This window comes from Prosopis cineraria, unplaced genomic scaffold, assembly GCF_029017545.1.
Source record: "Prosopis cineraria cultivar Desert tree isolate PC_DT_omini unplaced genomic scaffold, ASM2901754v1 PC179, whole genome shotgun sequence".
In the NCBI taxonomy this organism is placed as follows: Eukaryota; Viridiplantae; Streptophyta; class Magnoliopsida; order Fabales; family Fabaceae; genus Prosopis; species Prosopis cineraria.
The window spans coordinates 949-16,237 of NW_026555506.1; the positions used below are offsets into that span (position 1 = coordinate 949).

General features: G+C 34.1%; 2 protein-coding genes across 3 annotated transcripts; both read left to right on the forward strand.

Moving 5' to 3' along the window:
• Positions 1-1,494: 1,494 nt before the first annotated feature.
• Positions 1,495-8,370, forward strand: LOC129295736 (beta-galactosidase 1-like). The gene is made up of 19 exons (XM_054934284.1): positions 1,495-1,932; positions 2,064-2,159; positions 2,271-2,383; positions 2,489-2,555; positions 2,656-2,748; positions 2,909-3,052; positions 3,199-3,287; positions 3,410-3,515; positions 3,611-3,698; positions 4,303-4,421; positions 4,512-4,676; positions 4,979-5,157; positions 5,356-5,465; positions 5,826-5,935; positions 6,081-6,191; positions 6,275-6,385; positions 6,549-6,754; positions 6,967-7,303; positions 7,748-8,370. The coding sequence occupies exons 1-19, from the start codon at positions 1,747-1,749 to the stop codon at positions 7,856-7,858; spliced, it is 2,541 nt and encodes an 846-aa protein (XP_054790259.1). The 5' UTR covers positions 1,495-1,746; the 3' UTR covers positions 7,859-8,370.
• Positions 8,371-10,613: 2,243 nt separating this feature from the next.
• Positions 10,614-14,031, forward strand: LOC129295739 (uncharacterized). 2 transcript variants are annotated; one of them, XM_054934288.1, is made up of 6 exons: positions 10,614-11,391; positions 12,654-12,706; positions 13,088-13,175; positions 13,268-13,366; positions 13,528-13,686; positions 13,782-14,031. In XM_054934288.1, the coding sequence occupies exons 1-6, from the start codon at positions 10,753-10,755 to the stop codon at positions 13,800-13,802; spliced, it is 1,059 nt and encodes a 352-aa protein (XP_054790263.1). In that variant the 5' UTR covers positions 10,614-10,752; the 3' UTR covers positions 13,803-14,031. The 2 variants fall into 2 exon arrangements, with proteins under 2 accessions (XP_054790263.1, XP_054790264.1); XM_054934289.1 differs by having other exon boundaries at positions 10,619-11,391; positions 13,528-13,652.
• The last annotated feature ends 1,258 nt before the right edge of the window (positions 14,032-15,289 follow it).

The window sequence follows — 15,289 nt, forward strand, 5'->3', positions numbered from 1 at the left end:
TTTTCAATATTAAAAGGATGGTGATATTGGATATTCTTATCTAAATAGAATTGAGATTAAATTTTTATTTTCTCATACTAAACATGAGAAGGTGAGATTATTCAATTTCAATTATAATCCCATGCTCCCATTTTTTTTTTCTATCGAACATGGCCAAGCAGTTCACGTGACTTTGTAAGTGGGGGAAGCGAGTAAATGTTACTCGCGGTATTCGCGCGCGAGGATGCAATTTAATTGGGGTGAACATTAAGCTCAGGGCAGCTGAAGTAGGTACCGACCGTATTGGGATTGGGTGGAGAATCTTTCTGTCGTTTTGTTCTTTGGTGAAAATCTGACTGTCGTTTTAAATGAGAACGAGCAAAAGAAGGAAGAGAGAGATACCTCGCAATTTTACTATATTAACGAAACATACAACTATCATCTTATTTTTGTTAGAAAATATTAATAGCATCACCAATGGCATTCTAAAAATTAGAGGACTAGAATGAATCGCATAAAAAGGGCGTTTAACGTCTTAAATAATACTCTAAAAATAAAATTGGAAGAGTAAAAAATTCATTTGATGCTTCCTAACAGATTATAAGTAGATATGAAAATACGACAAATACTTGATACATTAAATGCACCATATCATTTATAATTTGTTCAATTAAATGCTTAAAGTAATTAAATAAGATCTTGTACGATATCTTTTGATTAATTTTATTTTTAGAATAAAATGTACATTTAATTTCTTGCATTTTATCTCTACTATAATTAATATTAAAATTAATTTTATATTTATTATTATTTAAATGTCATGTTTTTATTGAACAGATGATGTGGTATACCTGGTCAATCTAAGTATTTTTCATAAAAATACTAGAGAGTGTATTTAATTGATATAAAATTACAACTCATAATTATAATAAAATTTAAAAAATACATATGTTAAAGAATAAAATTTTTGAAATAATAATAAAAATTTAAAGCCAACGGTGCAGAACTATTAAAGCTTTTAATTAATGATATAAAATTTATAACTGAAATTATTTGCAATATATATATTTTTAATTTTTATTCAATTATTCTTTTTAATGTAAAAAAGTATAAATTTTCTTACATGAATATAAAATTTTAAAAATTAACTACAAAATTCATGACTTATAAACATATTAAATTATAATTTGTTCCAAATTTTCCTAAACACTCACACATTAATATATTAATTTAAAATTAAAATTATTTATTATTTGAATAAAAATATATCAATATTTAACATAAAAGTATATTTTGGCCAAGAAAATAAAAAGTATATGGACTTAGTTTTAAACCAAACAAATTAATACTGGTAAATATAATTTTTTTTTAAAAAAAAGAAATTCATTGGCTGGCGTTCCGCGTCAGTTGAAGTAAAGGGCAAGGAATGGGTCCCACTTTCTTTCCGAACCCTTCAACAGCGTCTTCACCCGGCGGTGTTTAAAAGCAGCTGCAAAGCACCTCCGTTTTAGCCAAACCAAAATTCATCTCTTTTCGAACTTTGTCCAAATTAAAACACTCTCCCTCTCTCTGAACACCACTTTCGTATTTTCTCTCTTCACTTTCCTTCTTCAGCTTTCTTCTCTTCAATCGCCATTTCACACAAGGAAAAGAAGTGTGAAGAAAAGAAGGAAAAGGCCATCCAACAAGCATATAATAAAAAAAAAACCAGTGCTTTACCAAGCTGAGGCAGAACAACATTACTTTTTTTTCTAGTCATTATTGTTCATGGTACTCATGGGCTTCTTCAAGCTCATTATAATGTGGAATGTGCTGATGATTCTTGTTCTAGCAAGTTCACTTATTGGTTCTGCTAGAGCCTCTGTATCTTATGATCGGAAAGCCATCACTATCAATGGCCAAAGAAGGATTCTCCTCTCTGGTTCCATTCATTACCCTAGAAGTACACCTGAGGTATTTCACTATCACTCTGAAATGTGCTTTGTCAATCTCTCTACTTCTTCGTCATTTCAAGCTTGTCCGTAGTTTCCCTCTGTTTTTATCAAATGGTTACCTAAAGTTTCTATCTTTTTCTCTGGTTTCAGATGTGGCCAGATCTTATTCAGAAGGCTAAGGAAGGTGGTTTGGATGTTATCCAGACTTACGTTTTCTGGAATGGTCATGAACCTTCACCTGGCAAAGTAATCAATCATCGAAACTACTTTTGCTTTCAGTGTTTAACAGTGCATTTTTATGTGGGCATAGTAATTATCACAACCAATTTGTTTACTTCTTTTCCTTCTTTATTTTAGTATTACTTTGAAGGTAACTATGATCTGGTGAAGTTCATAAAGTTGGTGAAGCAGGCAGGCCTTTATGTTCATCTGAGGATTGGCCCTTATGTCTGTGCTGAGTGGAATTTTGGGTAATGGATGGGAAACTTTGGTTTACTTTTTTGACAGATAAAGAAAAAATGTTTTCATGTCTGAACTAAAAATGTCTAAACCGAATAGACTTGATCTCTTTGTAGCGGTTTTCCTGTTTGGCTGAAGTACATTCCAGGCATCAACTTCAGAACAGACAATGGGCCTTTCAAGGTGAGACAACGCTCATCCCTATACTTTAAGAATCGCTGAAAAAAAATCTTCTACTTGGCTATTTTATTTATTTATTTATTTTTGTATTGCCATGATGAAGTTCCAAATGCAAAAATTCACAAGCAAGATCGTCAATATGATGAAAGCAGAAAGGTTATTTGAGTCGCAGGGCGGTCCGATAATTCTTTCCCAGGTAGACAAAACATTCACTTTACCTTTTGCTTAACCTAATCACTTGTTTTAGAATATCTAGTCGACCAGATGTTTTTCTTAAAATTGTTATTGTTCTTCCTTGAGAGGAAAGGAGAAAGTGCCCCCTGAAAGTTGTATTTTAAAACAATTTTGGTGTACAGATTGAAAATGAATATGGACCCATGGAGTATGAAATTGGTGCTCCTGATAAAACCTATACCCAATGGGCAGCTCATATGGCTGTAGGACTTGGCACAGGGGTTCCATGGGTCATGTGCAAGCAAGATGATGCTCCTGATCCTATTGTAAGTGCAGCTCAGCTGTTTTCGTCATCATCATCATCATCATCTAAGTTGTGTTGTTTATCGTTGAGCTTCATGCTAGAAAGTTGAAACTATAACTCTTATGTTTTTACGTTTTAAGCTTCTGATTTCACTGTAACTTTTGACAGATTAACACTTGCAACGGCTTCTATTGTGATTATTTCTCTCCAAATAAGGCCTATAAACCAAAGATGTGGACAGAAGCTTGGACTGGCTGGTATAATAAATTTGTTGCTTGATTTGGCTCCTTATTATTTTCTTCTTGTTTTACTGAGAACGTGAGACATAAAGGCCAGAGAAGCAATCTAATTGTTCACTTCCTGCATGTTATGCATGCAGGTATACTGAGTTTGGAGGTCCAGTTCCTCACCGACCGGCTGAAGACTTGGCATTCTCAGTTGCAAGGTTTATACAGAAAGGAGGATCATTTGTTAACTATTACATGGTATATTTGTTATCCATGAACTCAATAATCAATAGATTTTTTTTTTTAATTTTTTTTAAACTACTGAACTAAATCTCTCTGTTTTTTCATTCCAGTACCATGGAGGAACAAATTTTGGTCGAACTGCTGGTGGTCCATTCATTGCTACAAGCTATGATTATGATGCACCTATCGATGAATATGGTATAGACGGAGGATTTCAAGTCCTGATCCTATATTTGAGCCATAACCACTGATGTGTTTTATTTTTAGAGCTTTCAATTCAGTCGTGACAAGAAATAGAGATTAATTCTGTAACATGGTTGGTAGAACTGTCCAAGGCATCCTGCAGTAAAATGTTACCCACTATTATAACCAACATAAACCGAAAATTGGAACTTGTTTTTATTCAGCTTTTATTTTTTATTTTTTTTTGGTGACCCTTGGGAATAAATAATGTGGTCTGTAATTCCACTTTAGTATGTCATGCTCCAAAATGCCATCTTTAATGATTTGTGGGAGCAGAACCCATCCGTTGATTTGTGACCGTGAAAATATAATATTGATGGCTTCCATCAGCCACTATTTGGGTTTGTCTATTTGTGTAACATGCAAAATGAATATAGTTGACCATTCTACTTGTGGAATATCCCACATGTCTAGTTGACTCCATTCCTTTTCAGTGGTCTACTTAGTCTCTTCCATGCATATACACCCAAGGAAAAGTAAAGTCATTAAGATGTATACCTTGCTTATTTTTCTTTTTTTGCATAAATTTTTGAGTAACATCATCTCTTTTTCCATGCAGGACTGGTTAGACAGCCAAAGTGGGGCCATTTGAAGGATTTACACAGAGCAATAAAACTCTGTGAACCTGCTTTAGTATCTGCAGATCCTACTGTATCACGGCTTGGAAGCTATCAAGAGGTATAATAATTTAATTTAGTATTTTCAAAATTACACATCTTAAAAAAAGATGCTTCATAACTAATAAATTTCTTTTAACTATTTTTCCAGGCTCATGTCTTCAAATCAAAGTCAGGAGCTTGTGCTGCATTCCTTGCAAATTATAACCCAAGATCTTTTGCAACTGTGTCATTCGGACATATGCATTACAATTTACCTCCATGGTCTATAAGCATTCTTCCTGATTGCAAGAACACTGCTTATAACACTGCAAGGGTGAGAAAACAAATTAAATGGCTTTTTATTTCATATGATTAGATAGGTCAATTATAACAGAGATATTAATCACAGAAAAGCTAGGCTAGCTGACCAAGTATAAATTTTTAGTGCACTGAAAGTAATTTTCAGTTGATAGTTCTTGGTTGCTATGTGCAGCTTTTTATTAGATTTATATTTATAAATAAAATCTTTTATTTGGTTAAATTTTATCTACAATGAAATGAAGGATGGGGTATTCTTTTCCAAGAACTCTAGGGATGTTACTTTCAGCAAATGAAATATAAAGTATCTCTGATCAGGTTGGGTCTCAGAGTGCACTGATGAAAATGACTCGTGTTCCTATGCATGGCGGACTTTCTTGGCAAGCGTTCAATGAAGAAACAGCCTCTACTGATGATAGCACCTTCACAACATCTGGCTTGCTGGAGCAGATAAATACAACAAGAGATGCATCTGATTACCTATGGTACTCCACAGAGTAAGTAACTGATAACTCTACAACTAGCTTTCTCCATTTATTTTCCTTACAATCTTTGTCTAGAATACTTAATTGACAACAAGCCTTATTTTTCATTTCCTGTTCAGCTTTCAGTCCATATAGCTGACCTCACTTAGTGGGATAAGGCTTGTTGTTGTTGTTCAGCTTTCAGTACTTATTTGTTCCTTTTCTTTTCAGTGTTGTGATTAATTCCAATGAAGGTTTTTTGAGAAATGGAAAGGATCCTGTTCTTAAAGCCTTGTCCGCTGGACATGCTTTGCATGCTTTTGTCAATGGTCAGCTGGCAGGTGAGCATCATAATTTTTATCTACAAGCTAACAACACTTGTCCATTTTTTGTGAACAATATCAAGGATTTAAAAATTATTCCAATATGTACTTTTCTCGGTAAGATCCAAGTTTTTTTTTTTTTTTTGTGCGACTAAAAGCACTTGATGTATGCTTTTGGGTAATTCATAGAATTAGAACTTGCATAGCATTGATTGTTCAGTATGTTATCAAGTTAAATATTTTTTACAAGCTTGATGAAAAGCCCTTGATTTAGCTGTTCTTCCCTACCTTGCTTTTAGCAACTTCTCTGCCACACTTTTTTATATTCTGAGCTTATAATTGTTTTGTTGACCATATTAAACTTATTCTTATGGTCAGGAACGGCATACGGAAGTTTAGAATTCCCAAAGCTCACGTTTAGTCAGAGCGTGAAACTAAGAGCTGGTGTTAACAAAATCTCCCTTCTAAGTGTTGCAGTTGGACTGCCGGTCTCTCTCTCTCTCTCTCTCTATATATATATATATATATATATATATACCATGCATTGAAGAATATATGGCCACACTACTTTGATTTTCCAGTAATATAGCTGGGTTGTGAACTCGACTAAATGAGATTTTTATTGGCATACAGAATGTTGGTCCTCATTTTGAAAGATGGAATGCTGGTGTTCTTGGCCCAATTTCGTTAGACGGTCTCAATGAGGGGAAAAGGGACTTATCATGGCAGAAATGGTCTTACAAGGTTCTTTTAGAGATGTTTGTATGCTCTCTGTCTCTTGTTGCTGGATTTTTCTTAAGATTCATTGGAGGTTTTGCTTCTTTCAGATTGGTCTTAAAGGTGAAGACTTGAGTCTTCATTCTCTCAGTGGAAGTTCCTCAATTGAGTGGACTCAGGGATATTGGGTTTCAAGAAGACAGCCATTAACTTGGTACAAAGTGAGGATCACAAAGACTCAAGCTTTGGTTTTGCTTAAAAAACTTGATTTTATTAACCTGTTCTTAACTTCGTGGCATTCGCTCTTTAATTACTATCACTAGTAACCATTAATAGTACTAATAGTTAATGATATAACTTCATGTCCTTTTAATATCATTACAGACAACTTTTGATGCCCCACGTGGAGTTGCACCATTGGCTTTAGACATGGGCAGCATGGGCAAAGGTCAAGTTTGGATAAATGGACAGAGCCTCGGTCGCTACTGGCCTGCTTATAAAGCCTCTGGAACTTGTGGTGACTGTGATTATGCTGGAACTTATGATGAGAAGAAATGCAGAAGCAACTGTGGCGAGGCTTCTCAAAGATGGTGAGAAACAAACTTTCACTGAAGTTAAACTTATTGTGTCGGTTCTTAAGGTTCAAAAGTTTGTACCTTAGTCCCTACAGTTTCAAAAATCTCTTAATCTCAGCCATGAGTAAAACTTCGGAGAAACTTAAAGGCAGAATGAATAAATTACAGAAAAAGGAAATGCTCATGAGGAACTGTCAGCAAACTTAACTAATGAGTAATGATTTCAGGTATCATGTTCCTCAATCATGGCTGAAGCCAACTGGAAACTTACTAGTTGTGTTTGAAGAGATGGGTGGAGACCCCAATGGGATCTTTTTGGTTAGAAGGGATATAGATAGAGCATGTGCTGATATTTATGAGTGGCAGCCAAATCTCATAAGCTATCAGATGCAAGCTTCTGGTAAATCTAGCAGACCAATGAGACCAAAAGCTCATTTGTCGTGTGGCCCTGGCCAGAAAATCTCTTCCATCAAATTTGCTAGCTTTGGTACTCCTATGGGCTCCTGTGGAAACTTCCACGAAGGAAGCTGCCATGCGCACAAGTCATACGATGCCTTTCAAAAGGTATTAATTCTTCTTCGCCCTGTCTTTTAGTGTCTTTTTGGCCATGGTTTCAATTTCTACTTAAATTTCTTTTCATGTAAGAATCAGTTTTTCAACAAGTAATTTACAAAGAAATTTTTGGTGCTTAACCGTATCATCCGATAAGTACTTTTATAACTGCTATCAGTCCGCGGCCAGTCTTTCAAGAAAACACTTTTTATTGTCAAATCTTGTTTTGAAGCTCCCATTTCCTGCGTCTGTCAGAGCAAACAAATAGAAACAATAGATTCTGCTATCAGTTTCTTGTCTTAGCCAAACTTGCGAAGACCACAAAGAGAGCATATTGGCAAAATCTATGATTCTAAAGGCCATGTGATCCTTTTAGCTCGCTGTCCCTCTAAGCCTTTTTTTTTCCTTTAAATTCCTACTTGTTTCACTATTCATCATTGAGTTTGCTGTTTGCAGAAGTGTGTTGGCCAGAACTCATGCAAAGTAACTGTGTCGCCTGAAAATTTTGGAGGAGATCCATGTCCAAATGTCATGAAGAAACTCTCAGTGGAGGCCATTTGCACCTGATGATGCTGATTATTCCCAGAAAAACAAAAAAGGGAATGAAGATTCTAGATTGATCATTTACTATTATTTTTTTGAGAATTCACGGATCTTTTGGGGATAAACTAAGCCTACTACCACACTACAAGACGATCCACAAGCATTGATTAACTTAGCTTTACCAAGGTGAAGTTGCAGAAGAAACACAACACACCTTAGTTGAAAAGCCTCTAGGGAGATTGCTGATAAGATGATTGTGGATTTGTGTAAATAAAGTATTAATATTCTATTCTCTGCCTACTTCAAAAGGCTAAGAAGTGAAGTGAAGAATCTGTTGCTGGTAGATGCACATTGAGACGATAGTAATTGAGTCCATGTGTAAATGTTTTCCATTCTTTGTTTCGGTGTTGAAATGAAGCCTCTTGCTTCCTGTAATCTTTTTAATTCCCTTTTGTAATTTTCTGAAAGCAATCTAGTTGCTTCTTCTTTCTTGTATGAAACTTCCCAAGGTAAAAAGATAAGGTACTTCATCTTGATGTGGTTGTTGAATTGAATTATTACTTTTTGTTAATTGACACACCACTTTTATAAAGAAGAATCCATAAAGTAATTAATACTTCAAAATAAAATTAATATAAAAAAGCCATGACAATGGCGTGTATGTTTACAATGATGAGCAAAAAAGAGCACTCGAAACTCTTCTTGCTTAATTGCAATCAGCTTCAACTCCCAATTCATCAGCCACAAGTTGGCGAGAAAACGAGTTTCAAGACTCATCCAAGTTTCTTTTCATCTGTTTAAGGTCTTTTCTTTGGTGTATCAATTCTTTTTTGTGCACAACATGTTCTATCCAGTAGCATTCGCAAGCCTCAAATTTGACACTATCATCCTGCACATTAATCATTTGCTCCATAAATTCCAACATCATCTTTTCAAATTGTTCAGGAGGATTTCTTCTACTTTATATTTAGTCTCTTTCTTTGATTATGTTGTAATGTTTTAGCCTTTATAACTCTTTTACTGTACTTTTATTAACTTTTGTTTTAATGTAAAAAGAAAGCAATCTAAAGTGAACTCTTGACTTGAGAATTGGGCAACCTGCTATATCAGTGATATCAAGGTCAATGAGAAGTGTATACAAATTTTGCGCGTGCATATATGCATACATAATGATTAATGAATCAGCAGAGATATTAATTTAAGAATAGGTGTTAGGTTGAAGGTCAACTGAGGCTAAGGAAATGATATCACTATCAGCTATTTGCCTGCTAATCAGGATATAGTACTGAACTACTGATTTTACTTAATAACAAAATTAATGATTCAGAGACGTCAATGCTATGATATTGTGATTTTCTAGTGTGAATGGAACACTCTCATACACAAGTAGTTTGGGTCCTTTTCTGCCTCAACCATTGTTTTCTTGTTCCATCAGTAGATGCTAGATATGGGAATCCACACAACCTAGATTTCATGTATAATATTTTTAATGATTTTAATTTTTAAATTTAAAAGAAAGATACAAAGTAAAAAAAAAAAAATTCTACTTATAATTTTTTTAAATAAAAATTTCAATACATACATAATTTAGTCCCAACCAAATTGGATTTAAAAATCTCAATTTTTTACTACATTATTCTATTACTTGTAATCTAATGTAAATTTGTTGCACATTAAATCAAGACATTGAAAATCGAACTGCCATCAAATCAATTGAGATATTAATTTAAAAGTTAATGATCTGTCTTAGATTATGAACAAAGTATTTTAGATTGACCATGAATAAACTAATTTATTGAATTTATTAAAATATTAGTTTAATAATTTACCGATTCAACCAGGCAGATTTGGGATTGAATACATACAAATAACCATGAATAAATACAATCCATTTTACATTTGGACAAATTCATGAACTCACATTTTATATCTCATTTCGAGAATTATTTTCATTGATCCATTAATTGAATGAAAAATAATTATCATGTCGGTTAAAAAGTTTCAAGATCATATTCGCACAATTTGAGACTAGCTCAAGGTGATTTTTGACTTAGTCTAACATATCAAATAAATTAACACAGAAGATTACAAATTATTTGACTTTTATTTATCAAAATTAATTTTACATAATTCTATGTATATAACCAGTATGATAATTATTTTAAATTTAATAAGAAAAAAAAGATATCATTTTGCAATGAAATGTTAGAAAATAGAATATATTCAATCATATTATTTTTTGACCTGGAATTCAATCATATTATTCATTCTCATTTTAGGAGAAAGAAAGCTATGTCCCAAAAATTATTTGATGATATTGACAATTACAAACTCTAAGAGTATACAAGACATTTAAGTTTTAGATGTGGTTTTTGATTTGCAACGAACATTTTTATTTATAACTATTTATAAATTTTTTTAGAAAATCTTGTTGGAAGCTAATTTTGATTGGATCATGGCTTCACACAAAACTGTGATTCTCCATTCTCATGTGTGCTCACCATTAAAAAAACAAAACAAGTACAGGTTCACATGAAAGTACAGCCAAATGTAATCCAAAGAAGATGGTGAAACATCCTCCATTCAACTCAACTGTTCAATTCATCTTTTTCTTTTTCTTTTTAGCTGAATTCACTCTTCAAATCTGCAAGATATTTTTTTTTTTCCAGAAAAATGATTGATTTCTGTTAAACAATAAAAAACCATATTAAAAAAAAGTTGCCGTTCCTAATCTCAGAGATGTGGCAAATGGCCCACCGTCACCACTTTAACCCCGAACCGTAGGAAACAGATCAAAATTGAACCTTGAAAGCGGCTAAACTCGCTGCAGAATTTTCCATTACTTTGCTTTCACAATTCTACTTTCCTTGTTCCCTCCCTCTCAATGACACGCTTCTTCTTCTTCTTCTCCGTCTTCCATGGCCGCTTCTTCACCTTCCTCACATATCTTCCCTTTCTTTCATTCTAAACCGTCAATCATTCCTCCGTGTCATCATCCCCAAATGCACGATTCCTCTTTCTGTTTTGTCCTCCTCATCTGCTCCGCTTCCCTTCTCTCTTTCATCTTCGCTGCTTTCTCTGTTTATAAGAAGCTATTGAGAACGGAACCAAAGGGGACGACCCAGAATTCGGATACGAACTGCGAGCCGGCGTCGAGTGGGAAGCATTCTGCGTTGGAGGCTGTGGACAGAGTTCGGCAACCCGACGAAATCAACCCGACCCATTCGCTCTTACTCGAGGTCTTGCCCTCCGATTCTACGAAATGGACCAGTGTGCTCGACGATAAAGGTTACGATGACCCGAATCGAGACTTAACGGATGAGAGCCAAACCGGGAAGAAGAAGAAGAGGAAGGCGAAGAAGAAGAAAGTGAATTCAATGGCTGAAGATGGAGGCGATGGGTTGCGAGCGAATTCGGGTTCGGATTCCGGGGTTCGGTCGGAATCCGTTTGCCTGTACCCGTTCACCTCTTCTAGTAGCCCTATGCAGAGGAAGATCAAACAACAGTATGATGAGCTTGTCAAATGCCACGAGTCCAAGAAATTGACATTACCTCAGGTTATACCCAGTTCGAGTCACTGTAGTATTGTTCATCGTACTTTATTATATATATATATATTCAAAGCTGTTGTTTTTGAATTAAGAATAAATATCTTATCATATCTAGAAATCCGTTTCTCATTTTGGAAGGAGTTAGTTTGTTGTTAGATGAAATTATGCAGCTCAGAAACCTTGTGATAATGTTTTTACAACTTTTTGTTTGTATATCTGCAATGCGAAGATGAATTGCCTTGTAGGTTTTACTATTATCTGAAGTGAATCACAAGATATTTTTTATTTTGGTGGTCCAACTGTTATTTTGCAATTGGACTAATTCCAAAAGTGAAGCAATTCAATGACAATTGTCCTAAAATCAACTTGGCTTATTTGGTTAGGTCAATTGGGCAACATTTTTTTGGCTTGTATAATATAGGATTATGAACTTCGTATTGGGTGATGTGGGTGGGGTGACCTATCACCTGTTTGAAATTTTGCAGAAGTAGTTTGGGAATTTGGATGAGTAGGTTTAGGGAGTACATGGTCATGATTTTCGGAGGTATGCTATAAATACGATGCAAATATGCATAGAAATAAAATGTAAATTGATCAATATTTGGTAACATTACCTAACTCTATATTATAGGGAGTATTGTCAATTCATCAAATGCCACATAGATTGGCAGACAGGGCTGTTCTGCTATAAATATACTCTTGTATGTAAGATTATGCAAGGAAAACAAGATATTTTGCATGTTTTGAGAAATCCAGAAAAACAAACTAGGCTATGACCTGTTTTAGGATATGGAACAGCCATCCTACTTCCAAAAAATTAATGGCACCAAGTATTCTTTGTCACCAATTGCGTCCTTCCCAAAATCTAGCCTCCAAACATTATTGAGATGATAAGTATAGCCAGAGTGGCAGAACGTGCCATGTTTTCAAGGCACGTCAGAAGTTTCTGTATTGCTTTGAAATGAATCAGGATCATTTCCTAAGTTAACTTTGGTACATTGTTAATTAATGGGGTAATTGAGGGCTCAAGATTCATTTTCAAGTCTTTCAAATGAAAATGCCAAGATCTATCAAAATATGAACTGTTATCTGGTCAGACATTCATCGGTTCTAGCAAATTCAGCAGTTAAGCATGTTGTCTTTAGAAGATGAAAGATTTTCCTCTTCATGTTACATGCTATTTTCCAAGTATAGATTATTTCATAATGCGATGCTGGGATCAGTTTTATCACCTTATGAGTTAAATAACCTGCTCGTTTGTGATGCAGGTGGTACAGTTTGCTAATAGTTTGGTTGATGCTAGGAATGAGCTACAGCACAAGTACGTCTACTTATTCTAAAAATGCTACTTTGATAGAATCTGTGTATTTCCTTTGTACTTGAAAAATAATTCAAGATATTATCATAGCGTCCTTCCTAGGTGGCACATTTGCAACCATAGGGAAGTCAGTAATCTGATTGTGATTATACATGTATTCCAATCTTTATGATAGGTTAAATTTTAGTATAATTGACTTTCTGGTGTTTGTGACTTTCTCTTATCATTTGAAGCATCTGACTTGTATTGTATGGCATCATGTTCTTTCACGTCCACAATTCAAATTTAAGCTCTTAGTTTATGAGTGACTTCCGATTCTTGTCAAATTAGAAATATTTTAATTTCCCCTGTTATTCTGATTACTTTTTTATCTTGCCATGTTAGAGCTGATACAATCCAACGCAAGTTTGTTATCACGAAGGCGCTATTATTTAAGGCAGACAGGTCTTCTTTTGACCGCCTTCGTCAACAGGTTTGTTAGTTTGCAAGATATCCCAAAAGAAAAAGTTTACATCTCAAGCATGCAGTCACTTCCATCGAGTAACCATGTTTCTAATATTTCAGATATACAAGCTGGAACTAGAACAAAAGCGATTAGAGGAGGATGCTTTTGTTTACAACTGGCTTCAAGAACAGCTTAAACTCTCGCCAGCTTACAAGAAGGTATAGCCCTGTAGTCTCCTACTTTTCTATTCATCTGTTGTGGTTTATTAGACCCCCGCCCCTCTTTTTTAAAGGAGATGGGAAAAAAAAATCCTCTCTGAAAATGTTCTTTTAAACATTGCTGCAAACAATGCTGATTGTGCAATCCTCTGCCCTTACAGATGCTTGAAGTTGGAGCTTGCATGGAGAAGGCAAAATCCTGTGAGCTTGAGGAGAACGAAGACAATGAGTTTTCTGACATTTCGTTTGAAGAATTATTAGCACAAGAAAAAAAGGATTCATTTTGGTCAGTTGCATTTCCTATTTCGATATTTTCCAAGGTCGACTTTTATACTTTGGAACGTTTGTGTCTCCGTTCTATTTCTATCCTTAATGGTAGTTGCTAACTATCATTACTCTTTCTATACTTGTGCAGGCAAAAAGCTGCAAAATCTAGGCAGTGCTCAAGCTAATGAGTGACGAGTGTTTTGCTGGCTAACTGTAACTGTTGTTAGTTTAACATGTAGATCTTAAATCCCACGTCTGTAATCTTGTACCGTCCATCACAGAAGTGTTCATTTTGGTTCTTTTCTGTGGAATAGATGAAACAAAATCTTTGAACTTCCGTTTGGCACGTAGACTATATAATGGAATGAAATGAAATAGAAAAATTTAGTGGATGAAAATTATCTCTCGTCTCAAAAGTAATAAAAGAAGAAATCTTGAAAATATGTAGCAGCAGCAAAACTTTTGAAGCTTCAGGTGCAATCCAGGGGGAAAAAAGGGTGGGGGAATTGCCTTTCGCAAGTGGCTCCTGTCCCTAAACAGTCGTAACGTCCACTGCTCAGAATTGTTAAATCTTGGTAGAGCTTCTTCAGTAGATAACGTGCGCGCGCGCGCGCGTTGTGCGTGTTTGTGGGAGCATAATTCTTTTAATAATCGAGTTTTTTTTAATTGCTCATGACTAGTATGGTTGGAAATAAGCTAGGCTTTTATCAAGATCTATAGCATGGTTTATTTTAGACTTAGCCACTTTATTTATTAAATAGGTTTAGGTTAGGTTTAGGTTTTTGATTAAGCTTATTTGGTAGAATAGATGAGGTTGTTTTATTTACACACAAATATTCCACATCAGTTTCATCATTTAATTTTTAATCAGTATGTTATTTATTTTTAGTTATGTTTTATTCAGATTGAACTTATATATTAATTTTAATATTGTTACATTGTGTTATGATTGGTAAGTTTTTTTTAATTATAATACATTAGATCAAGTTATATAAACATTAATAGTTTTAGAATATATTTGAGATATTTAAAACTAAAAAAATTAATCATTTAGTCATTGTAGTTTTAATAGTTATAATTTAATTCTTTAATTTTGACTCGTTATAATTTAGTATCTAAAATTTTGACTTAGTTATAAATCAGTCCTTAAATTTTGTCTATTGTAATTTAGTTTTTAAAGTTTCAACCTCTTAAATATTGATCTTATATTTTAAAAAATAATTATAAAGATTAAAAATATTCTCAAGTAGGCTTTTAAATAGGCTTTCGGGTTATGAAGATTTTAAGTAGATTTAGTCCTGAGCTGTGAAAAAAATATTATATAAGCTTCAAATTATGTTCAGATCTTTGACCTACCATACAGATTTAAGCTTATTTAATCAAAGTTTAACTCGACCTAGCCTATTTTCAACCTTACTCATAAGTATTTTTTTATTGATTGAAAGAATGATTAAGTATTAAATATAAGTACCTCTTTCAATAAAAATTTAAATTTTAATTTTACGTTACGAGTAGCTAGCTCTTTCTACTGCCTAAACCTCTCTGGTAATCGAGCTATTTCTTTGAGTGGTTGGTTTTGTGGCATGTGACGAACCATTACTACCAAAAGATGTACCCATCCAACGTTTAATACAAGATATTTTTTTATTCACTCCA

Coding starts and splice junctions, on each gene's coding strand:
- LOC129295739 (XM_054934288.1), top strand. CDS start 10,753: ATGGCCGCTTCTTCACCTTCCTCACATATCTTCCCTTTCTTTCATTCT. Junction 11,392..12,653: donor AGAAATTGACATTACCTCAG/GTTATACCCAGT, acceptor TTTGTGATGCAG/GTGGTACAGTTTGCTAATAG. Junction 12,707..13,087: donor AGGAATGAGCTACAGCACAA/GTACGTCTACTT, acceptor TTGCCATGTTAG/AGCTGATACAATCCAACGCA.
- LOC129295736 (XM_054934284.1), top strand. CDS start 1,747: ATGGTACTCATGGGCTTCTTCAAGCTCATTATAATGTGGAATGTGCTG. Junction 1,933..2,063: donor ACCCTAGAAGTACACCTGAG/GTATTTCACTAT, acceptor CTCTGGTTTCAG/ATGTGGCCAGATCTTATTCA. Junction 3,516..3,610: donor CATTTGTTAACTATTACATG/GTATATTTGTTA, acceptor TTTTCATTCCAG/TACCATGGAGGAACAAATTT.